Source organism: Mustela erminea, chromosome 11 (genome assembly GCF_009829155.1).
Source record: "Mustela erminea isolate mMusErm1 chromosome 11, mMusErm1.Pri, whole genome shotgun sequence".
NCBI classification, from domain to species: domain Eukaryota; kingdom Metazoa; phylum Chordata; class Mammalia; order Carnivora; family Mustelidae; genus Mustela; species Mustela erminea.
The window spans coordinates 32,319,574-32,346,077 of record NC_045624.1 but is presented as its reverse complement, the minus strand read 5'-3'; the positions used below and the strand labels follow the sequence as shown (position 1 = coordinate 32,346,077).

The 26,504-nt window shown below is 33.4% G+C and overlaps 1 protein-coding gene across 3 annotated transcripts in view; it reads right to left on the bottom strand.

Moving 5' to 3' along the window:
* Positions 1–465: 465 nt before the first annotated feature.
* ASZ1 (ankyrin repeat, SAM and basic leucine zipper domain containing 1) overlaps positions 466–26,504 on the bottom strand; it is a 55,176-nt gene continuing 29,137 nt past the window's right edge. The window contains exons 5-13 of one of the 3 annotated variants that reach the window (XM_032305115.1): positions 15,278–15,389; positions 14,630–14,764; positions 13,509–13,633; positions 12,585–12,660; positions 11,350–11,406; positions 10,377–10,486; positions 5,112–5,217; positions 4,201–4,314; positions 466–989 (exon numbers count right to left, since the gene is read on the bottom strand). In XM_032305115.1, coding sequence (XP_032161006.1) covers positions 837–989; positions 4,201–4,314; positions 5,112–5,217; positions 10,377–10,486; positions 11,350–11,406; positions 12,585–12,660; positions 13,509–13,633; positions 14,630–14,764; positions 15,278–15,389 — 988 coding nt within the window. In that variant the 3' untranslated portion in view covers positions 466–836. Of the gene's footprint in view, positions 990–3,458; positions 3,553–4,200; positions 4,315–5,111; positions 5,218–10,376; positions 10,487–11,349; positions 11,407–12,584; positions 12,661–13,508; positions 13,634–14,629; positions 14,765–15,277; positions 15,390–26,504 lie in introns of those variants that run through there. The other 2 variants (XM_032305117.1, XM_032305116.1) reach the window with 2 other exon arrangements.

Below are 26,504 nucleotides of genomic sequence, written 5' to 3'. Positions count from 1 at the left end.
AAAGATTTTATTTACTTGACAGACAGAGATCACAGGTAGGCAGAGAGGCAGGCAGAGAGAGAGCAGGAAGCAGGCTCCCTGCGGAGCAGAGAGCCCGATGTGGGGCTCGATCCCAGGACCCTGGGATCAAGACCTGAGCCAAAGGCAGAGGCTTTAACCCACTGAGCCACCCAGGCGCCCGACAAAGGAACATTTTTAAAAATCATTTTATTTTTTTCATCATAAGTGCCCTGTTTAAGCCCCATCAACTATTTCCCCCATCTCCCACCCACCTCTGGTAGCCACCTGTGTATTCTCTACAGTTAAAAAACAGGAACACACTGCCTTTTTTTTTTTTTTTAAAGATTTTATTTATTTATTTGACAGACGGAGATCACAAGTAGGCAGAGAGGCAGACAGAGAGAGAAGAGGAAGCAGACTCCCTGATGAGCAGAGAGCCCAATGCGGGGCTGGATCCCAGGACCCTGAGATCATGACCTGAGCCGAAGGCAGAGGCTTTAACCCACTGAGCCACCCACGCGCCCCCACACTGCTTTTAAATGTCAAAGAATATTAGATAAAACTTTTGTTTTGAATGTGATTTAGAATCATAGAATCAAACTTGAGAATCACTTGTAATTTACTACTTGATCAAAATTAACATAACAGTATAGCAAATTATGTTTTTAACTCAAACTGACAAACCATCTTCTAAAGAAACTTTTTGCTCTATGCAATCATAATTTCTCCTATGGAGTATCAACAAATAATGTAGTTCTACTGTGCCAGAAATAGTTACAAGCAACATTCGTAGATAATTTGAATTATGCACACATTATTCAAAACAAATGTTATGGTTATTTTCTCTGCAAGGTTAGCTTGCAAACAAAAAGAAGCAACCCAACTCCGCATACTGCAATAGCCGTCCTCTTCAAGATTTTGCTATTCCATGTTGATACTTCTTCCATTAATGGAATGTGAGTTGGATCATTTTCTCGCTCATTTTGCAACTAATATTTAGTATAAGAAAATGAAAAGAGTTAATGTACAGTACACTGAAAAATATCTTTGATTTTTAAAAATAAAATATCCATGTTAATTCAGTTGATGTAGAGGCAGCCACCGCAAGATTTCCATGGAAGATTTAAAGCGAACACATACGTCTTAAAAAACCATTTTTTTTCCCGAGGATCCCATCATGATGAATTAGTTTCACATTAAGAATAAATGCTTTGATAGATTATTGCATTTTAAAATCATTTTTTTATCAAGAGATAAAGTTCCTTGAATATTTCTATTTTTACCTACAAGCAATGATAATTGCTATTTTTCCCTCTGTATTTAAATATTAAATGATTTCTTAACAAAAAAGTAAACCATTCTTATACCTACAATACATAAAATTTATCAAAAACTAGAGGATTTGATGCTATTGCTAGAAGTTTAATCCTTTATTTAGATATAATTGTAGGAACAAATACTAACAAAAACTTAAGTGGCTCTTTTAGGACTTCTTAGTAATGAAAGCACATGATCCAGTCAGTTTCTGAATACTCCTACAGAACTCTGTTGCTAAAGAAGGCCCCCCAACCATGTGTGTGGGTTGTGTGTATGTGCAGGAGAGAGAGAAAGAAGAGAGAGATAGTTGATGGGGGAGGAGCAGAAGGAGGAGAATGAGCAGAAGCCAAAAGATCTTTAAAAGATAAAAAGAATCAGGCACTTTTATAGAGTGATATATACTAGAAACATACTGGGCTAGAGTGGTGACATAGATATTTCCAACATTAGCAAGAATAACTACATCTAAAATCTACAGTGTAAATATTTAATTTAAAAAGCTTGCAAAATTAATTTTAAATTTACAGCAGAAAACAGACTTCAATGCCAATCTCCTTAATACTGTATTCTTGGCCTGACTTCCAAATGGCTTCATTCAGTAACAGATTCCTTTTTGACACTGATGCTCCATTTACTGAATCCCGAGACAGCCATTCCTTTTATTAACCAATTACTTAGAATGACCCTTTCTGACAGGAGCCTGTCACTGTGTTGCTTTGAAAGAGAGTGATGTGGTGTTAAAGTCTAGCCTTGACCTCTCCTACCCTCTCTCTATGTTACCTCCATACACTTATCTATGGTAACCCATATTTTTTAAAAATCTGCTTCAGTTATTATTGGTAAACTGAAATATCATAAGCTTAACAGGCATAATAGCATATTCCCAAATCTGGAAGCCTTCACAGTTCCCTAAATCAAATCTCATGGTGATTACTACTTTAGACTAATCCAGAAAAACCAGTATAAAGCTTGCTCAAAAATTAAGACTTTCCTGACCAAAGAACTGTATCTGCCATTATTATAAACTAATAAATGTATTTTCAAGGCTTGTTCTTATATAGAAATATATAAATTTGAGGTAGAGAAGGCCATAGAAAAAAGACTTTATGTTTAGCTAAAGAAAGCTAAGGTTTCTCCTTATAGATACTCATTATTAAAGTATCATGGTACCTGATTGAATTATTTATGTTTTAGAGTCAAAGTTACCCCTAAAGCAGTGCTTCTTAATTTCATTCTTTTAGGAAAAACCTGTCCTCTCTCTCTTATTTCATCTCAGTCTTCTTCGCCCTCCCCAAATGTTTTTAGTTTATCTTGGAGAAAACAAATAATTACCAGTCCTGAGGAAAGATGTCTTGGGGGAATTTCCTACACTAAACATTAAAGGATGATGCTTTGCAGGAAGTATCTTTACATAGCCCATCCAAATTTCCCCTGGATCGTCATGAAAAATACCACGCTACGTAAAATCAATATGATTTTCCTTAACTTCTTCAAGATGAGGAAGGTAGTGAAGATGATTGGCGCTATAATTCTCATGTTGTCAACAAGTTCAGAAAGTAGAAAATTAGATTTTTATATGAGAAAGTTTGTTTGAAGAGTGGTATGGATTAAAGGAACACAGAAATGGAAGGAGTGTAGTTAGGAGACTAATGGGTAGCACAGTTGCCTGACATATAGTAGACACTTATGATTGTGGATGAATAAATGTCAGAGATAATACAACTTCTAAGATGCCTCCTTCTCTAGAAAGGAGGTATTGTCTATAAGAATTCTGAGATATACTGCTCATTTGGCCCATTTAAAATTTATTTATTCCCTTATTATTTTGTAAAATTTGCTTCACCATCTTCTACTCACTTTTAAAAAAGACTCCTTTAACTGAACACATGTTCCTAGCTAGGATGACAAATTACCTGGAACATGCATAAAGTTGATTTTGAGAAGAACATTTTCTGATAAAATATTAATGAAAATATCAAATGACTTATGGGTTGAACCTATACAAATTTAAAGAATAATCTGACATTCACTTCAGCTATTTCATAAAAATTATAGATACCAAAGATATTAAATAGAGTAGGAGAACTCAGAAGTGAGTTCTTGAGTCAAATCAAAGTGTTTTCCTTTATTACATATCTTCAACAGAGTTCCCGATTTCAGCAACTTAGATCTTGTTATAGCCAATTTTCTTAAGAGGAGGGAAAATCATCTGTCCTTAAATCCAGATATATAGTTCTACATGAATACAGAAACACCATCAAAAAAAGCCCATACTCTTTAAGAAAGTCTAGAAAATAGAATATTTCATCTAAAAATCTATCTCATCAACAGAACTGATAAACATGTCATTTTCATAATTTTTCATCTGCATATTTATATGTAAGAAAGAATATAACTTCACATCTTTAACATGGTAGTACTTGATTTTCATTATATTTTTTTGGCTGCATATCATTATAACAAATGGGTGTACCATAATTAGTTAAATCATTCTCCTGCCATAGGACATTATGGCACATACAATTTTGGAATCATTAAATTATTGATAGATACAAATATTTTTACGGTTCTTGGCACATCTTGCCAAACTGTTTCTGAAAGGGGTTGTGACATCAGTCTCACATGAAAATAGCAACTTGATGAATACCCAGGAGTGGGTATGATGACGCATCCTACCTTGCTAATTTAAAAGATGAAAATCATAGATCTTGTTCTTTTAGTCTGCATTTCTATAATAACCCACAAATTTTGTTTCTTATATTTCTTCTTTCTTTCCTTTTTCCACTTGTCTAGTGGGAGCTTAAGTTGCTCTTGTCAGAACTGCTTCATCATCTGACATATTATTTGTGTATCATTTCCCCTTTTAAAATATTAAATACATACCTTCTGAATTAAATCTTTTAGTTTGCAGACCTCTTTACTCAAATCTTCAACATTACTAACCAGTTCTTCACAAACTGAAGTAAAATTCCGGGGAGAAGCCCATTCTAGTACTATCTGTGAATATTTTCAAAAGTCACATTTTAAAGAATGGGAAATGACAGTTTATAACTTTGTATCTACAAAAATTACACAGTATTCTCACCCATTAAATTATGAAACTAAAAAGCATTTTTGTTCAGGATAAATTCTGATGCCAAAAAGAAGTTAGTGATTTTATATAGTCACATCAGTTTCTTGAATACATTTATAAAATATATGTATATATGACTTTATGGAGACTAATATTTAGTAATAATAGAATTTATGGTGAACAAATAAATTCATGAAGGTTTTAAGAATGATAAGACTCCTATATTATTGTTACATAAAAATCAGAGGAAAACAAGTGCATTAAGTATTTTTCACTATAAACAAATAGTTAAAACCAAATCACATGAAAAACTCTACAAAAAAAGTTTGCTTTTACAGGTCACTTACACTTTCTCTATTTAACTTTTCCTTCATTAACAAACCTTATATTGATATGGTTTTTAATAACACTCAACACATTGTTTTGTTTCAACTTTCACTTGGGTCTCCTGTCACTTTATATTTTAAACAACTATATTCCCTTTAAGAAATGTTAAGCTCAATACACAGATCAGTTTAATTTTTGGTCTAACTCATTTTCCTTTACTTGAACACAGTTCTTTAATTAATTAGTATATAAAGGAGTAATAATTAAACATATTGACTTATTTACATTTTATGTGACTTACAATTTTACCAGACCACTGTTTAGAGAATTATCATTAACTTATCTGGAATGTTCTTCAGCACTCATACTTTTCTTAACAAGTTTTATAGAATACCTTGTGAGAATTTACAGGCAACTCAGTTATGATATTCTGTACAGCTGTTATTAAATGGCCACACTGTTTGTTTAATTTCAGAAGAAAGTTGAGGAACTCATCACCACTAAAGAGAGGAAACAAACAAGTAGGAATCACTAATATGAGCAATTTACTTCATTTTACTGGGTTAGTTACTCAATGTCTAGTCATAATATTTACTATATTCTTTAAAAATATTTATAGAATAGCTAATATGTATTAGCTATGAATTAGACATTGGGTAAACAAAGAAAACAAGTCTCCAATCTTGAGGATCTCGAGCTTCAGCAGGAGAGGTAGACACAGAATTATAATCTCACTATTCAAAGACACATATAAAGAAGGAATATAAAACTATCAATATTGAGTATCTATTACATGAAGGCAATGCACTGGTTATTTTACATTTACCATTCTTTAATTCCTCCCTACAACTCCTATAACGCAGATGTTAACATTAGCTTATAGCTGAGACATCTAAAACTTGGAGATAATGAACTTAGTATAATGGGAATAGAGAATTTGTAATGCTTCACAGAGATGGTACTTGAATATAAATTTATACAGTCTTAATGAATAAAAGGGAAATACATAGCCTTCTTGTGATGCATAATTTTTAGGGCCACTGAATATTGCCAAGCATGTTGTAAAAATCGCAACCTTATAGTATGCATTCATCATATACTGTGTGAAAATCGCAACCCTATAGTATGCATTCATCATATACTGTGTGAATGGCTGCCCCCTCTCCACCCCAGAACTCTACAATACACCTCCTGTTAGAATCTCTCTCTCTTTTCCCTGTGCCATAAGAGCAACATGTCCTGGCTGGGGCTGTTTCTCCAGCCTATTCTCAGAATAGTAATAAGAAGGAGATCCATTTCAGGTGCAGCCATGACACATGTGCTCAAGAAATACATTTTGTTATTATAAATCATTTAGAAGTTATTTTTTTAAGTGTAGTAATTTTATTTTTATTTTATTTTTAATTGGGATGGATTAAAAAGAGGCACAAAGGAACTTTCTGGGATGAAAAAAGTTATTTCTTACTGCAGCATGACATGGTGTAAATTAAAACAAAAGGCCATGTTTTAAAAGTGTGAAGTTAAGTACTGGGATAAAATTTAGCACCAAGAACCATAAGATATCTGGGAATAAACCTAACCAAAGAGGTAAAGGATCCGTACTCGAGGAACTACAGAATGCTCATGAAAAAAATTAAAGAAGACACAAAAAGATGGAAGAGCATTCCATGCTCATGGATCGGAAGAATAAACATTGTTAACATGTCTATACTGCCCAGAACAATCTATACTTTCAATGCCATCCCAACCAAAATTCCACTGGCATTCTTCAAAGAGCTGGAACAAACAATCCTAAAATTTGTATGGAACCAGAAGAGACCCCAAATCACTAAGGAAATGTTGAAAAAGAAAAACAAAACAAGGGCATCACGTTGCCTGATTTCAAGCTTTACTACAAAGCTGTGATCACCAAGACAGCATGGTACTGGCACAAAAACAGACATATAGACCAGTGGAACAGAGTAGAGAGCCCAGATATGGACCCTCAACTCTGTGGTCAAATAATCTTCGACAAAGCAGGAAAAAATACACAGTGGAAAAAAGACAGTCTCTTCAATAAACGGTGCTGGGAAAATTGGACAGCTATGTGTATAGAAGAATGAAACTCAACCATTCTCTTACACCATACACAAAGATAAACTCGGAATGGATAAAAGAGCTCAACATAAGGCAGGAATCTATCAAAATCCTAGAGGAGAACATAGGCAGTAACCTCTCTGACATCAGCCACAGCAACTTCTTTCAAGACATGTGTCCAAAGGCAAAGGAAACAAAAGCAAAACTGAACTTTTGTGACTTCATCAAGATAAAAAGCTTCTGCACAGCAAAGAAAACAGTCAACAAAATAAGAGGCAAACCACGGAATGGGAGAAGATATTTGTAAAAGACAGTACAGACAAAGGGCTGATCTATAATGATCTATAAAGAATTCCTCAAACTCAACACACACAAAACAGATAATAAGTCAAAAAATGGGCAGAAGACATGAACAGACACTTCTCCAAAGAAGACATACAAATGGCTAAAAGACATGAAAAAATGTTCATCATCATTAGCCATCACAGAGATTCAAGTCAAAACACTGAGATACCATCTTATCCAGTTAGAACGGCCAAAATCAACAAGACAGGAAAAAACAAGTATTGGAGAGGATGTGGAAAAAGGGGAAACCTTTTACATGGCTGGTGGGAATGCAAGTTGGTGCAACCACTTTGGAAAACAGTGTGGAGATTCCTTAAGAAATTAAAAATAGAGCTACCTTATGACCCTGCAACTGTACTGTTATTTACCTCAAAGATACAGATGTAGTGAAAAGAAGGGCACTCCAAAGTTCACAGCAGCAATGGCCACAGTGGCCAAACTGTGGAAAGAACCAAGACGCCCTTCAACAGACGAATGGATAAAGAAGATATGGTCTTTATCTACAATGGAGTATTATGCCTCCATCAGAAAGGATGAATACCCAGCTTTTGTATCAACATGGATGGGACTGGAAGAGAGTATGCTTAGTAAAATAAGTCAAGCAAAGAGTCAATTATCATACGGTTTCACTTACTTGTGGAGCATAAGGAATAATACGGAAGACATTGGGAGATAAGAGAGAAGTGGGTTGGGGGAAATCGGAGGGGGAGACAAGCTATGAGAGAATGTAGACTCTGAGAAACAAACTGAGGGTTTTGGAGGGGAGGGAGCTGGGAGGCTGGGTAAGCCTGGTGGTGGGTATTAAGGAGGACACTCTGCTAGAGTATTTCCTTACAGCACACATTTTCTTCCAGTATTTTTCATATGCATTTATACAACTGGTATTATACCTCATACTCCATTTCATATTTGCCTTTTATACTTACGAGTATTTTTTAAAGTCTTAAAATAATTTGAAGGACAGAACAGAATATATTAATGCAATGTAATTCAACCATTCCCCTGATGTTAAATATTTAGAGTTTCTAATTTTGGAATGTTTATAAATAATAGATGTGAACAATATATTTTTGCATAAATTCTGTATCTTCTTTTTAGAGGAAAAATAGTTTCCTCAATGGACACAGTTATGAGATGTTTTTGATATATTTGAATAAATGTCAGGTAGGCTCAGAGAAAAGGTCTGGACATAAACTGTTGAAAATGTCAAGATATAGATGAAAGCTTACTATTTCAGTTCAAAATATGTCAAGGTAGTAACGGAATAGTTATTATTTTTAAATTGCATTCTCTAATGCTGCAAACATAGTAATGCTAAGTGTAGAAAAAAGTAAATGTACTGTGCATGTGTTCTTGTAACACACTATTTTAGAAAATTTAACACATAGAAGAAAAGTATTATAAAATAAATCAGTAGCTAAATTGTTGAAGTCACATTACCAGAAGATTATAATCAATCAATTCAACTTTTCCTGCTGTTAGTTTTCTTATGACTTAATGACTAATTTCTTCTTTAAAGAATGACTTTGAACAAATGGGAAGTAAAACCTTTTTCATAAGAGCATGTAAACAAAGTCTGTGATTTAATAACAAGGTCAAATTCTTGGAATATATGTCTGCCAGTTATATTTTTTAAAAATCCAGCAGTTTTAATAAGTGAACCATTCAGGATTCTGCACATTCTTGTCTATTAAATTCCACAAAGTAAATTTGTACAGGCAACTCTGTCATCATATAAATAAGTTACATTAAAAATTTTAATTTCCAATTTAGTTCACATAGAACTTAAAATATTCCTTCACGGAGACAAAAAGTTAAAAAAATAAAGAAAAGTAACAGAGATTCAAGAAGTTTTAAGTTCTCACAACTGAAATCCTTTAAAATATTTAAAAATGTTGAAATATTTGAGTTATAATATTATTATGAAACAATATTAGGCATTATTTTGAATAAAGATCATCTTATTATAAGAAAAAAGTTAAGAGAAATAATTCAATCTTGCAATAAGCTTTTGAGAGAAATCTGGATCATCTAAACTATCCTATGGAAAACTTCCCTAAATACTAAAATGTGGACATCTATCATTTATTTTTATATATGTTTATGTTAATTTTAGTTGCAATGATCATTATAGTTGCAATGTTACTTTTAGGCAGGATACATTAGTGCTGATAGTACTGCATTTGTAAGTATATTTTATAAGATAGAACTTGGATAAAACTTATGGGAATTAGGATGAGCGAAAAAAGCAAATCAAAAAAGGATGCATACTGTATGATTCCATTTAGGTAACATTCACGAATAATATCATTATCAAGATGGACAACAAATTATTGGTTGTTAGGGATTGGGGGGGTTGGTCTGTCTATAAGGGAGTAGTGTGAAGGAGATTTATGGTAGTAAGTATACTGATTGTGGCAGTGGTTACATGAAGATACACATGAGATAAGACTGAATAAAGCTATACATATACATACAAATGAACACATATTTAACCGGTGAACTACAAATAAGCTATGTGGATTGTATCACATATGTCAGTTTTCTGGTTTTAGTACTGTACTACAGTTATACAAGATATCAGTACCTGGCAAGACTGAGTAAAGAATGCATGGGATCTTCCTGAACATCTCTTTGCAATTTCCTGTAATTCTATAATTATTTCACTTAAAAAGTTAAGCAATTTATTGTCCCACAAAATATTAATAAAATACAATTATTTTTTAAATGGTTTTAGATTAAAATATTACTAATAATCAGTGCTTGACATGTTTATAATATTGAAACTGAGCTTTATATATTGACAACATAATTCCTTAAAGAGTAAGGCTGAAAACACAGCTGAATTACACTGCAAATACTTTATAGCCCTGTGAAAAAATTACTACTCTGAATTTTCAACTTGACACCTGAAATGATTCAAAAAGAATTCAAGCTTTACTATAAAAAGCATGGGATCTCATATAGTTCATTTAACAAAAGGCAATGAAAAAATATAAGAATGTTTCTAACTGAGTTAACAAGAAGATGCACTGTTTTGTTTTTTGGTAAAATGACTTTATAAAAATTGATGTTATAAAGTACCTCCTACTTCAGAACACAATATATTGTAAAATGAACTATCCATTTCATTGGGAAAATGACTATCAAGTAAAAGGACTCAGAAACTATGAAAATTAAACATTTTAGTTCTTTTTTAAGAATAGCTGATTCTAAACAATATTAATGTTAATTTTACCTGATTTCCAACTTCGCCACTTCAGGTAATTCTCCAAATTTTATCTCTTCTACCTCTAGTTCTTTAAGAGCAGCCAAAATTTTTTGCTGATCTCTACTGGTAATTCCATTCTAAGTAAAAATAATTTTAAGGTGCAACAGGACAGTCATACTTGAGTAATTTAATATTCAATATTACTAAAGAAGTTTTCTACTTGATTAATTCACATCTTGAAAAAACAAATAAGAAACAAGTAAGAAACACACTGAAAAATAGGTAGTTTACTTTTACTTGCGACTGACAAGGTTACATCATTAAAAAGATATCTAGTGACTATAGCTAATTTTTTGCAAAACTGGATTCTAAAAGCAAATTACAAGATATTAAAATTTCCAAAACTACCGCAGTAAAATATTTTTTCCTTCAAAGAATTATTCAAAATATTATCAGTGATTAAATAAGGATTAAGTCTTCTTTTGTCTTTACTTTTAGTGCTAACTAACTAAACTTTCTCTCCTGGATTAAGCTAAGTAGTATGTTTATTTTGACTTGTAATACTGAAGATTTCAAGTTTCCAATGTATTCATGGAGGAAGATGATTACTTTTCAGGTATTCTATTAAAGTATCTCTAGTATTTCCCAAGCTTATTTTCAAATTGTAACTTAATAATACTAGATGGCAAAATAATAGGTCTTGATCTTTTTGAGAACCGACAAAAGGCAGTATTTGGAGGACACATATGCATACCTATGTACAAAAAAAGCCACGTCTTATTTCTAAGTAAATTGTTTTATAAAACTATTTCGGATTTAGAAATGAAGCAGCAGTTTTAGTTGAGATACCATGATTAATCTGAAGAAAAAAGCAAATTCAAAAACCTATCAAAAGATAATTTACAGTCTGTACCTCCAGGATTTTTAAAATAGAAAATAAAAACATCCAGAATTCCTAAAATATGAACGAATGCCTGGAGTTTTTGAAACTGACACTAACCTTTGTAAATTCATCTTTCCTCATAGTCAAAAGGTGTCTTAAGGTTATATCTCTTTCCTGTAGAATAGAAAAAATGCAACAGTTTGATACAAATACAACATTAGAAGGGGAAGTAGGCAACTGTCCTAAATTAGTCAGTTATATGCTACCCTCCTAAATAACTTTCAGTTCTAAAAGGGAATAGGATATGTAGGTATAGAACTATACTACTGGGTAGACAGTAGAGTGTCATTATATATATAATTACCTAAAAAAGTACAAACATAGCCAGTTTCCCAGATTCAAAGAAAATCATTATAACATATCTGCTCACATAAGTAGAAAGAGTTTTATAAAATTTGATTGGCATTATATTTTATGAATATTTTTAAATTTCTACTTGCATATTAAGTAATCAATAACATTTAGTTTTACTCAGTATTTCTCAAATAGGAAGAAGTTTCAAGGGACACCTCGGTGGCTCAGTAAGCTAAGCCTCTGCTTTCAGCTCAGGTCATGATCTCAGGGTCCTGGGATCGAGCCCCACATTGGGGCTCAGCAGGGAGCCTGCTTCCCCCTACCTCTGCCTGTCTCTCTGCCTACTTATGATCTCCCTCTGTCAAGTAAATAAATAAAATCTTAAAAAAAAAAGAAGTTTCAAGATTGTAAAATGAAGCCCAGTTCTGAACTACCTAAACAGAGTGTGTATATTCCTAAAGAGAGCTTATCTCAAATAGTGCTTTACTGCTTCATATCAGCTAAATGGCTGATAACTGTCATCTATTCAAACCCCATAATACATACCCAAAGTATCTATAACAATGCTAGGCATATGATCTAATTTAATCTCTATGACAATCCTAAACTAGGTATTATCATCCTTATGAAAAAAGAGATTTAAGTAACATACGTCAGTTAATCATTACAGCAAGAATCTGATACCAGATTTGTTTGACTGAAAATCATGCTTCTAATATTCTATATAGGAAGATCAGAAACTGTAAAAACAAACTAAGGGCTTAAAAGTATAAGGAGGGGTTCTGTAAGGTTTCAGGCAGTGAGTAAAAGCTGTTTATTCCAGCCAGATTCAAATTTACATAAATTTCTAGAATAATAAATTTTCAAATGTTTTAAAGTTTAAAATGGGATCTATTACAAATTATGGAGAAAAGTGTACTTGGCACTTTGATATCAGCATGCGTATGAATATTTAGTTAACAAATAAGCATATCAATGTATCTCACACAAGATCTTACCTTTAATAAATCTGTCATATGTTCAAGTCCAAGACCATGTAAAAATATTTCCAGGTCTCCAAATGCTGTATATGAACTATACATATTTATAGAAATGTTAATTTCAGAACAGACTGTAAGTGCACAATCATAGTTGCAAATTTACACACTAGACCTATGTTATATCAAAGAAATTAGGAAGTTTCTTGAGTGAAGATCTAAGTAAACAGAGAAAACAATGACAGTAAAACAGTTGCCTATATGTATGTTCCTTGCAAGGTCTCTATACATGAAAATCTCTTTAATTGTAGAAAGTAAAGATTTAATAATTTTAAATGTGAGTAAGCAGAGACAATTTTGTGGCCATGTAGTGAAGTGTGTTTAGTAAACAATGTATTTTTAATTTTAGCTTATAAAGTCAGAAATTTGCTAAAAACAATTAGAAAGCAAGATGCAGTCTAGTCTGAACACTAACAAAAATGTAATCTTGGACTTTTTTTAGAAATAAATTTCATTGTAGGGGTGCCTTGGTGGCTCAGTGTGTTAAGCTTTTGCCTTCAGCTCAGGTCATGATCTTAGGGTCCTGGGATCGAGCCCCACATCTGGCTCTCTGCTCAGCAGGGAACCTGCTTTCCCCTCTCTCTGCCTACTGTCAAATAAATAAATAAAATTAAAAAAAAATTTTAAAAAGAAATAAATTTCATTGTTGTTATTTTATTTAAAGTCAGAAATTATTCTCATTACTGTTAGTACACATACATAAAAATTTTCTAAAAATCTGGAGAAAAAAGCATTTTTAAAATCCAGACATTTCTCAGTGATATGAAAAAATGCTTGCAAAAGTATAAAATATATTTTAAATGTCATCATATTTACTAAAACTAAAGACATGCACACTTTTTACTTATTTATAGATATTTTATTGGATGGAAACATGTTATTTACCTAAATAAGTGATCATTTTCTTTATCAGAATCTGTTGTCAATAGTTTACAGATAGTCTCTTCTTTAGTTAGCTGTTGAAGCTTTCCCTCCAATGGATTTAAAGTTAAAGAAAGAAAATTGAAGATCTGTAAAAAGTTAACAAGCCATTCAAATACAGTTAACATTATTATATAATATCACCTACACTTAGAATCTAACTTTTTAATAAGTCAGGGTTGTGTCACATAATCAGCCAGAACACAAAATCAGATCTCTTTAATTAGTAATTATGTCAGTAATTAGTAATTACTCTAGAATAATTTTGAAATGCAGATTTGAGTTAGGAAATGAAAGGCATGTTTATCAGATTGCTTAAAATATAGAGAAAGTTATTTTCCATGCAGTAAAAGTGGCATGGTCTGATTATGTGATGGAACTTATGGAATGTTACATGCTTTCAAACTCAGAAACTCAGGTTTAGAAGCTCTTGAACTATATGTTAGTTTTACATAGTTGTGCTGTATTATATACTTGCTTATAAATTACAGGCCTTTGGCCAAAAGCTTTGTTATTCAGACTAAAAGTTTGTATCAATAAAGTGATTTAATGTATGGCTAATATTTATTATTGACTTTAATATGTGAATTACAGTAGATTATCCACCCAAATATGTTATCACTGTATTATATACCTTGTCACATGTATAGGAGTAAATGTAGCTTAAAGGATTTAATTTTAAAAATGTTTAATATGTATTAATTAAAATTAAAAAACATTTTAATTATGTGTTCAAATTTTGACATTTTACTAGCTTTCTCAAAACACTAGTTAATTTTTAAAAGTCTGGACCAGTTCGAATTGTTAAATGGTCTATTACAATTTTATTTCTAGGGACAGAATAAGACTTTATTATTTCTTTATGTAGCTTTTAAATTACATTATAAGTGCCTCTTATTTAGTAAAAGTGAGTACTCTAGTAAAATAAAGTTTTCATTAACTGGCCAAAGGAAGATTACATATTTAAGCATTTAATAATAGCCAGCTACACCATTAGAACAGTTCTAAGTTCTAACAAAATAATACAAAGTTCTGAAATAATAATGTAACATAACATGCCAGAGAAAAATTAATATATAGGATACCTCTAGATGTTTATTTCTTTTTGCAATCTCACTTGGTGTCTTTCCATCTTTGGTTTGTAGCATTTTATTAGCTCCAAGTTCAAGCAACTTCAAAACTACATTTTTGTGACCCTGACGTGCTGCCCATGTTAAAGCCTGTAAGTGAGGGAAAAGAAGATGTTTAAAGAGAGGGAGTATATATGAGACAGAAAGGAAAACTTTTCAACAGTATTTATGGCACAATAAAAAAGTGAACATGGCTAATTAACAGAATGATTCAATCTCTTCATTTTACAATATAATGTAAACATATTTCCAAAGTTGTAATTGCAAAGCAGACTGCCAGTGCTCACTAATTTTATAAAACCAAATAATGTAGTCAAGAGGTATTAGAGAATGAAATAATATATCTGCTAATCCCTGAACTGTTTTCTGTAAAAATGAATTCTATGTATACTCTCTAACCCAGGCTTTGCTGTGTGTTACAGCTTCTTCTGTCAAGGGTGAGGACAAAAACAGATCATTCCTTTTTTTTTCATTTCAGCAGTTTTCTTCACCAAAAAGCAATTATAACCCAGCCCCTCTGTAATTTTTACTTCTTAAAAACTTTTTTGTGGACTACTGATAATGACAAGATATAAAAAGGAACATTGTGCAATCAGTTCTCACAGTATAACCATTCTCATCCTGGGTATTAACTTCTGCTCCATGAGCAACAAGGAGAGCAACAACCTGAGGGTGACCATCTCGGGCAGCATACATGATTGGAGTCATAAGTCTCCTGAAGAGGAGGAAGAAAAGAAACATCTGTGTTAATGCTGCCGTTAATAGCTACTCAATTTCATGAATTTTACCATATCCAATACCAAAATATTGTTTTGAAAGCAAAGGAAATGAAAGCTTTTAATAAATCAGATGATTTAAAAATCCAATCTCCCAGCAAATGTAAAACACTTTTAAGTATTGAATGCTTACACAGCACCCTCTAGTGAAGACATGTGTTTAAAAAATCACTAAACAAGCCATAATTCCTAATGTGAGTAAGTTTCATTAATGTACATATTAATATAGAAAACTATTAGAGTACCCACAATGCTTATCCTGGGAATATAGTGATGAATAACACAAATAAGGTCCCTGTCCCCTCAGTACTGTTCATACTTATTAAATGCTTTTATTTATTACATTTAATAAAGATAAAAGTTAAAAATTTTCTCTTATTTCTTGATGTAGTCCATTATGATCCTATTTTAGTTTAAGCCTGAAAGAATTTTACCCTGTCTTGGAGTTTTACTCTAATCAAGAAAGAAATTAGTTTAATAGTTTAGCCAGACTCTCTGAGACTTTTCTGAGAGAGCACAGTGGTTTCCCTCTAGTGTATCATTTTTCAAAATAGAGATTCAATTCCTATCCTCCTGGAAGTTAGTCAGCTTCTCCTTCTATTACAAAGGATACTTGGAAGATTCTATTAGTTCTATGTGGGCCGAACTTAGTATCTTGGTCTGTTTTAAAGGAGATCTGGGACTCTACGCTCAATCTTCCTAAGTTGCCTCAAATATCTGATTTATATGGAAAGCACTTCACAAAAGAATAACAAATTATTAAATAACTTCAGAATTCTGTTTTAATCTCATTAAGGAAGTTAATCTCGGTAACTCACATTACATACATGACCTGTAAATTTCTCTATAAGGATTGTTAACATAAGGTATATCCTGAATCTGATCACTTTACACTAATGTCTTTAGCACAAAAAGATTCACACACTTCTTTCTCCTATTTCATAGTGTTATTAAAATTTCAATGTTTAGTGGAAATTATATGCTATGGTAGCTGTCAAGCATTGCCTCTTCTATCTTGAATATCTCCTACATAGTGGCTTTAGACGACAATCTTTACAAAGTAATGAGTCAATTGCCTGGATAACTTAAGAAAACATGGGAAATACATACAATAGAATAAAAATATGGGTCTATGCATTCAAATTCTCCACTAAGTCTAAATTAAACCTCTTGATGCCTTTTCTTCATCCCACCTTCTCTGTAATAGCCCAAATCTTCTCCTTCCAATCTTCCTATTTCACAAAATTACCATTAACCACATAACTCTGGCCTAAGACTAAGCATAATTTATGACTCTTCTCCATGACTCCATTTATGCCTCTTGTATATGGAGTCATACACAAGTCATCAGCTAGTCCTAGTGGCTCTACCTTCATAATATGTTCTGAATCTAGCCATTTTGCACCATCCTGTTCGTCATTGTAAGCAGTGTAAGACATCGTCATCTTTCTCTGACCTATATTATTGCCATAGCCTTGTAATTGCTCTCCATGCTTCTGCTCTTGACCACTCAGAGGTTATTCTCTTTGAAAATGCCAAGTTCTTCCCCTTCCAAGGACTATTCAGGGGCTGTTCCCTCCACCTTTTCCCAGACTTTCATACTGCATACTTCTTCACCTTATTCAGATCCTCAGTAAGAGGAGAAAATCAATAAAATTGACAAACATATAACCAAATTGATCAAGATAAAAAGAAGACACAAATTACCAGTGTCAAGACTAAGAGAGGTGACATCAATATAGATTCTCCATAGTTTAAAAGTATAAGGGAATATTATGAACATATTTCTGCCAATAAATTGGAAAACTTAGATGAAATGGACAAACGTCTCAAAAGACTCAAACTACCAAAACACACTCAATAAAATAAAGAACCTGAACAGTCCTGTATTTGTAAAAAATTAAATTAGTAAATAAAAACCTCCCACGAAGAAAACAGCAGGCCCAGATGGCTTCACTGGTGAATTCCACCAAACAGTTAATGGAAAAAATAATACCAGTTCTACTCCAACTCTTCAAGTAAACTGAAACAGAATCCTTCCCAATTCATTCTATTAGCAAGAATTACTCTAATAACAAAAATTAGAGAAAGACATTGCAAGGAAAGAAAACTATACACCAATATTAACTGAGCACAGATGCAGAAATTCTCAACAAATTTTGGCAAATAGAATCCAAAAATACATAAAAAGAATAATACATCATAACCGAGTACAATTATCCTGAGAATGCAAGATTAGTTTTGACATTTGACCAAAAAAAGAAAACCACAAGATTATCTCAATAAATGCAGAACAAGCATTTTACAAAATCCAACATCTAATAAAATTCTTAGCGATGTAAGAGTAGAAGAGAACTTCCTCAACTGGAAAACTTTATAGCTAACATACTTAATGGTGAAAGAGTGAATACTTTCCTCCTAAGATCAGAAACAAGACAAGGATGTCTGCTCTTATCACTTCTATTCAACATTGTATTTCAAGATATAACCAGTGCAATAAAACAAGAAAAAACAGGCACCTAGGTAGAAAAATAAATAAAATTGTCATTATTCACAGATAGCACTGTATGTCTATGTAGAAAATCTCATGAAATCTACAAAAAAAGTACTAGAACTAATAAATGAATTAGTAAGGTTTCAAGATACAAGATCTCATGGAATACACACATTAGTTACAATTACTATTTCACCTTGCTGAACTCATGATAAGCCATCACTGAATAGAACTAAAATCAACAAGGCAGAATCATTTCTTTCTAATTTACAAAAGTCTAGTTCATATAATTCAACCCATGTAAAAAACAACTTACATGTAAACACCAATTTAGAACACAGAATCATCAAAATTTGGTAACCTCAGCATTGACTTATTAATTTGGAGAAACAAAATCATTATGCAGGGCTAGGCAGTTACCTCATTCACTGCTCAAGATCACCTTATAAAGTAGAACTTATTCTCACTTTAGAGATGAGAAAACAGGTTGGGAAATAAATAATTTTTGTTGAAAGATCACTGTTGGTGTGTTATTGAAATAAGATTGCTTATCCCCCCAATCTCCTGAAAATCACTTTTTATAATCTATCCTGATATACAGACATCTCAAGTACTCTCTTCCTAAATTTTTTATGTATTTGATTACGAAATATGGGATCAATTTCATAAACTCACTCCACAAGATGGCAAAATTAGAAACCTAAATAAAGTAAGTTGGCTAAAACATAATCTGAAAGAAGTGACACTCTGGCAGAATATCCAGAGAAGGTGACATGAAAGTGTGAGTGTCCCATTTGTTTGAAATCTATCACTGAAAATTGGAAGTGAAACTTCTGATTTTGTACTGAAATTTGTTCTGAGATTTCACAGAAAACTGAGGTTGTTTGAAATATCAACTTCTCTTGCAATCTTGGAAATCAGCAGAGATGGTAATTTTTGTTCAAATCACATGGACATAAATTGTTTCTTAGAGATGCTTACTTCCTTCATCAAAGTACTGGGCCAGCATAGTTTGCTTACTAAGAAGCTTTAGATTACTACTGAAAAATGTGTTACAAAAATGTCGCATTGGTTTCTTCTAAGAAAAGTTGAATTTACTGAATGGAACAGTGAACTCTTGTAATAGTGTCTACATTACTTAGAAGGTTTATTACTTAGCTTCTAAAGAGTTATTAAAGTTATTGATAACATCAGTAATGTTGCCTGGACAATTTTGAGACGGGAGAGAATTCTTCTTCCACTGGTTTTATATCTACAGAAATTTGTAACATCTATAGTTTTCTGCCTGCTACTGATTAATGATCAATGATCTCACCTACTCACCTATCTTTATTGTCAGCACACTAATGGCTGCTGAATCTGTATCTCTAGGCCAGGCTTTGCTCCTGAGCTCCAGATTGTATCTGTCTTTGCCACATGGCTATCCTAACCAAACACATATCCAACACATATCCCAGTCTGAAGTCACCATCTTACCTCCCACACACAATTCTGTTATTGCTTACCTCTGTGAACAGCATCACAATCCATGCACTGCCCAACCCAGAAACCTGGAATTTATTCATGACTCTTCATTGTGCTTTTGTATCTAAGTCAGCATTCCTGTGAATTTTACCTCCTTCCCATCATTTGTATCTGTCTACTTTGCTGTCTCTCTCTCCTTCTTTCCTGTGTTTAGGTCCTTGTCATTTCTTACACGGATTACTGTCTCCTTGTTTCTAGTCTTTTCCTCCACATTTGTGAATCTTGTCAACTTACTGTTTAAAAATTTCAAGGTTACATCTATAATATGATAGGTGTATCCTTCTGCTAAGTGCTCTGTCTGCCATTTTAGCACCTGCAATCTACTCCATCCTAATAACAGGCTTTGGTCATATCTGCAAGGCATGAATTACAATTTCTCTTTCCTCTGGATGTCCTATATTCAGAGCACTCTGGATGAAATGTTTTTTCATTTTTTTCGTCAAGAGGCTTACTCATAGTCTACTTCTAAGCCTTCATCTTAAAAGCCAACATTTCCCAATTTTTTGAAGCCCTACCACATCTTAGATAGCAATCCCTCTTTCCTCTGTTTTCTTAGCATTTTGTGCTTAGTTGTATCAGTTCAGCTATCAGGCCAAAATGAATTTGTTCATCTCATCTATTTTTAACTAGACTATAAGTTCTTTCAGGATAATGACCTTAGCCTATCTCTATATCCACCCCCAATCCACACAAAAATTAGGATAACCGTGTTTCTATGTTTTGTGTCATGCTTACATTTAATACAGGTAGGATGTTTTCTTTACATAGTCCATCATTACATGTGTATTGACTGCATTTTTTAATGCATCTATGTCCTTACTCATTTTAGACATATTAGATTTGCCTGAGAGAAATCTGTTGAAATTTCCTGCTATAATTTTATTTTGGTTTATATCTCCTTGAATTTAATAGATTTTGATTTATGGATTTAAGGGCCATGTAGTCTAGTGTGCACAGGTTTATGCTTGTTGTATTTTCACTGATATTGCCTTTTATTGTCAGAGTTCTTTATTCTATGTACTGTATTTAATATTAATAATATCTGACGTCAACCATCTTGATTTCCAAGAGTTTGCCTTCACTTGTAAAGGGTTTTTCATATTTCTTTTTCTTCAACTTTTTCTTTGTAAGTAGCATTTAGCCATCTTCTGTTTTTTAAACCAACATCTAGGTTGATAAATTCAGTCCATTCTCATTTAGTGTAATGACTGATAATTTCATTGACAATATTTGTTTTGTTGGTTCAATAAATTGCTATTCACTACATTTTTCCACATTGAAAATCTGATGACTCTGCTTTTCCTATTTATTTATTTGAAAGAGATCGAGCGAGTGAGAGTCTAAGCAGGGGAAGTGGGAGCAGAGGTAGAGCAGGGACACTGATATGGGGCTTGGTGTCAGGACCTTACCCAAGCTGAACGCAGCCACTTAACCGACTGAGTCACCCAGGCATCCCTGCTTTTCCCTTTTTTTTTTTTTTTTTAAATGTCATTAAGCATTATCATCTTTCTCTGCTCTTAGCAAAAAACATATGACCCTGTAATAAGTAAGCTAGATAAGACCTATTTCTCCTAATGAGACTATGGTTTGCTCCAACACCATGCCTTAATTCTCCCATGATTCTACTCTAATAGGGTATAGTCTTTTGAATACTCTTAAGTTCCTCTTAGGTTGCTCCCAACTCTTTGTAAACTAACATTCTTAGATTTTATTGGCATAATTTAGTACTTATTAAGGTTTTACTTAGTCTGGTTTCCAGACACCACTCTTTGTTTAGCACTCATACTTCATATTCCCAGACAGTCTCATATTATCCATTACCTACACATATATCAAAGTTCATCTCTCTTCACTGCTTCTGCTTGTTTTCATCCTGTGTCTTCATGAGGTATCTGTTCTGGTTCTTTTTTTTTGTTTGTTTGGTTAGTCTTTTCTTAGTTATTCTCCTCAGGTGGAGCACTTGGGTAATGTACTTTGAGTTCTTGCATATCCTTGAACATTTTCTTTCACTCTGTCAGGGGCTGAAAATAAGATTTTCAGGCTACAGGCCTTAATATCTACTTTCATTCCTTTATACCTACAGTTGTGTACAAGAGAAGTCATGCTACTCTGAACTTTTTACTTCCTCTTATTAAAAACTTAACTCTTTCTGCCCAGAAGCTTGAAAAATTTCCCTTTTCTTTTTTTTTTTTGAGTTTACACATTTTAACCAGAATATATGCCTAGGTGTGTCTTTTCTTTTTTATCAATCCAAACTAAAACTCAAGAACTTTTCCAATATGCAGTCTTTCTTTCAATAAGCAGTCTTCAGAGTTTCCAGCCCAGGAACCATTTCTTTTTTCTAGAATGTATTTATTACCAGTCTTGCACTTGCTCCTTTTTCTTTCCTGAATTTTGAATTCAAGTATCACATTTTTTTTTTCAAGTTTCAAGAGATCTTTTTTCATGCTGCATTTTGATCTCCTTATGGGAACTTAATTTTTAATTTAGGTATTCACCATTCTCTGTCAGGAACTTTATTGTACTAGGCAAGCAAATACTTTAATGACCAATCCTTTTTCTAGCTGCTGGGAAGTTTTTTCTCTTGCCTCTTCAAAACCAAGATCTAATTGTTGTAATATTCTTCTTATTTAATTTTTTCATCATGATAAGTGTATTCTTTAATCCCCATTACCTACTTAACCTATCTCACCCATCTCCCCTCTGGTAACCATCAGTTTGTTCTCTATAATTAAGAGTCTGTCTCTTGGTTCCTCTCTTTCTTATTTTTTCCCTTTGCTCATTTGTTTTGTTTCCTAAATTCCATGTGAGTGAAATCATATGGTATTTTTCTTTCTCTGACTTACTTTTGCTTAGCATTATACTCTCTAGCTCTATCCATGTTGTTACAAATGGCAAGATTTCATCCTTTTTATGGCTGAATAATATACCATTGTGTGTGTATCTGTCTGTATGTGAGTGTCTGTATATTATGTATATGTATGTATGTACACACACACACACACACACACACACATAACCTCTTCCTTATTCATTCATCGATAGATGGACACCTGGGCTGCTTCCATAGTTGGGACTATTGTGGGTAATGTTTCAATAAATATAGGGGTGCATGTATTCTTTTGAATTAGTGTTTTTGTATCTTTGGGTGTAAGTACCCAGTAGTGTAATTACTGGATCATACGGTAGTTCTATTTTTAATTTTTTGAGGAATCTCCATACTGTCTTCCACAGTGGTTGTACCAGTTTGCATTCCCACCAATAGTGCAAGAAGGTTCCTTTTTCTCCATTTCCTTGCCAACATTTGTTGTTTCTTGGGTTTTGATTTTAGTCATTCTGACAGGTGTGAAGTGATATGTTACTCTAGTTTTGATTTGCAGTTCCCTGATGATGAGTAATGCTGAGCATCTTTTCATGTCTACTGGCTATCTTGATGTCTTCTTTGGAGAAATGTCTGTTCATATCTTCTGCCAATTTTTTTTTTCAAATTATTTGTTTTTGGGGTGTTGAGTTATATAAGTTCTTTATATATTTTGGAGACTAACCCTTTAGCAGATATGTCATTTGCACATTTCTCATCCTATTCACTAAGTATCTTTTAATTTCATTGATTATGTCCTTCACTGTGCAGAAACTTTTTATTTTTATGTAGTCTCAATAGTTTATTTTTGCTATTATTTCCCTTGCCTCAGGAGATATATCCAAAGATACAAATGTAGTGATCCGAAGGGGCATGTGTTCCCCAATGTTTATAGCAGCAATGTCCACAACAGCCAAACTATGGAAAGAGCCTAGATGTCCATCGACAGATGAAAAGAAGATGTGGTGTATATATATACAATGGAACATTATGCAGCCATCAAAATATGAAATGTTGCCATTTGTAATGACATGGATGGAACTAGAGGATATTATGCTAAGTGAAATAAGTCAATCAGAGAAAGACAATTATCATATGAACTAACTGATATGAGGAATTTGAGAAACAAAACAGAGGATCATACAGGAAGGGAGGGAAAAATGAAGTAAGACAAAACTGGAGAGGGAGATAAACCATAAGAGACTCTAAATCTCAGGAAATTGAGGGTTGCTGGAGTGGAGTGGGGGATGGGGTAACTGGGTGATGGGCATTGGAGAGAGTATGTGCTATGGTGAACTTTGTGAGTCGTGGAAGACTGATGAATCACAGACATGTACCCCTGAAACAAATAATATATGTTAATTAGGAAAAAAAAGGAGACATATCTAGAAAAATGTTGGTATGGCCAAAGTCACAGAAATTACTGCCTGGGATTTTTTCTAATTATTATGGTTTCAGGCCTCAAATTTAGGTCTTTAATCCATTTTCAGTTTACTTTTGTGTATGGTGAGAGAAAGTGGTCCAGTTTCATTCTTTTGCATGTAGCTGTCCAGTTTTCCCAACATCAGCTGTTGAAGACACTGTCCTTTTCCCACTGGATATTCAGTCCTCCTTTGTTAAAGTTTAATTGACCATATAATTGGGGGTTTATTTCTGAGTTTTCTATTCTATTCCATTGATCTTTGTGTTTATTTTTATGTCAGTTCTATGTTGTTTTAATTACTACTACTTTGTAATATAACTTGAAGTCTGGAATTGTGATACCTCCAGTTTTGTTTTTCTTAAGATTGTTTTGGCTATTCAGGGTCTTTTGTGGTTCCATACAAATTTTAGGATTGTCTGTTCTAGTTACGTGAAAAATGCTGTTGGTATTTTGATAGGGATTGCATTAAATTTGTAGATTACTTTCAGTAGTATAGACGTTTTTAACAATATTTGATCCGTGAGCATGGAATGTCTTCCCATACATTTGTGTTGTCTTGAATTTCTTTCATCAGTGCTTTATACTTTTTAGAGCCACCTCTTTGGTCAAGTTTATTCCTGGATATTTTATTGCTTTTGGCACAACTGTAAATGGGACTGTTTTCTTAATTTCACTTTCTGCTGCTTATTAGTGTATATAGAAATGCAAAAGATTTCTGTATTGATTTTCTATCTTGTGACTTTATTAAAGTCATTCATCAGTTCTAAGTTTTTTGGTGCAGTCTTTGGAGTTTTCTGTATACAGTATCATATCATCTGTAAAAAGTGAGAATTTTATTTCTTCCTTACCAATTGGTCATATTCTTTTTTAAAAAAATTTATTTATTTATTTGACAGAAATCACAAGTAGGCAGAGAGGCAGGCAGAGAGAAAGGGGGACGCAGCCCCCTGCTGAGCAGAGAGCTCGATGTGGGACTCGGTCCCAGGACCCTGAGATCACGACCTGAGCTGAAGGCAGAGGCTTAACCCACTGAGCCACCCAGGCGCCCCCAATTGATTTCTTAATGGCAGAAATCCTTACAGATTTTGAAAATCAAATAAATTTCTTGTGCAGTGGGTCCATAGTTTAGGAGCAGGCTATTCACTCCCTCCAGAAGTACCTGGAACATTCTCCCTGCTTTCTTATCTTCTCCAAATCTCCCAACCTTACCAACAGAGCCAACTCCGCTCACTTGTTTAGCTCCAAGTCTTTAGGAATCTGGAAACCTAAGACATTCATGCAGGATCAGCTTCACCCCAGATCCATAGATCTTCTAATGTCAAACTTTTATGGGATTAAGTGTTCTCCATTTGGGTGTACCCCTCATGACTTCCCACCATTTTGCAGGGACAGGAACCAAGAGCCTGAGACATCATCAGCATTCTCAGCAGTTGAATGAGGATCAAAGAAAGGCAAATAGTTTGGAGTTGAAAGAGGAAGAGAATGAGGTCTTGGTGGCAATTTCCCCCATATCCTTGTGTCATGTGTATGGGCCTTTGCCAGTCCAACATGTATTCATCCTATATTTTAGTCACTGAGTTTTACCAATTATATTACTTTCCTGTTAATATGGTTAGACTTACTTCTGACACTGAGCTTTTTATTCACCATGTTTCTGGTAAATACATGCTTCCTTGTTTCCTTTTCAGTCTTATTAGACTAATCAAATTCTGTTTGTTCTATCCACCCCTTATCTCCACCCTTAACCCCTTAATCTGAGAGTGTGTAATATCCTTATTTTAGTACTTACTTTTAATTCCTTCTTACCTTCTTCCCAACACTCTTAATCTTACCATTCAACAAAGACTAAAGTTAATCAATAACTGTGGTCTCATCTGAAGAGATAAGTTAACTTTTGTTTTGCTTCATTCTCCCCTCAGCCTCTCAAATTCCAAAGCTGTTGGCATGGAAATTTAGTGTAATTTCTCATTTTATTATAAATGATCTTTTCTTTTTTTAAAATTTATTTTTAAATTAACATATAATGTATTATTAGCCCCAGGGGTACAGGTCTGTGAATCACCAGGTTTACACACCTCACAGCACTCACCATAGCACATACCCTCCCCAGTGTCCACAACCCAATCACCCTTTACCTATACCCCTCCCCCCAGCAACCTTCAGTTGTTTTGTGTTATGGTTGTCTCTCTCCCCATCCCATCTGGTTTCATTTATTCTTTTCCTACCCCCAAACCCCGCACGGTGCTTCTCCACTTCCTCATATCAGGGAGATCATATGATAGTTATCTTTCTCCGATTGACTTACTTCACTAAGCATAACACCCTCTAGTTCCATCCACATCGAAATGATCTTTTCTTTTAAACAGCTAATAGTTATTTAGATTTACCAATGTTTATTAATTTCTTTGTCCAACATTATTTCTTGCATCCCATTATTTCTTCTGGCTTTATTTTTCTTTCTGCAGCTATCTTTTTAGATGTTATTTTCATCAGTCAGAAGAATAGTGGTTCTTGGCCAGGAACACTTTTCTATATGTAGAAGCATTTTAGTTTACCAAAATGACTGGAGGGAGCTATTGGCATTTAGTGAGTGAGGGCCAAGGATGCTAAATAGTCTGAAATACACAGTACAACCTCACTCAAAATGTCAACTGTGCCTGAACTGAAATAAGTTTTCATATGCACAAAAATGTCTTTATTTTGCTTTCACTCTTGAATGACAGGATAGCTAAATATAGCTAAATATAGAATTA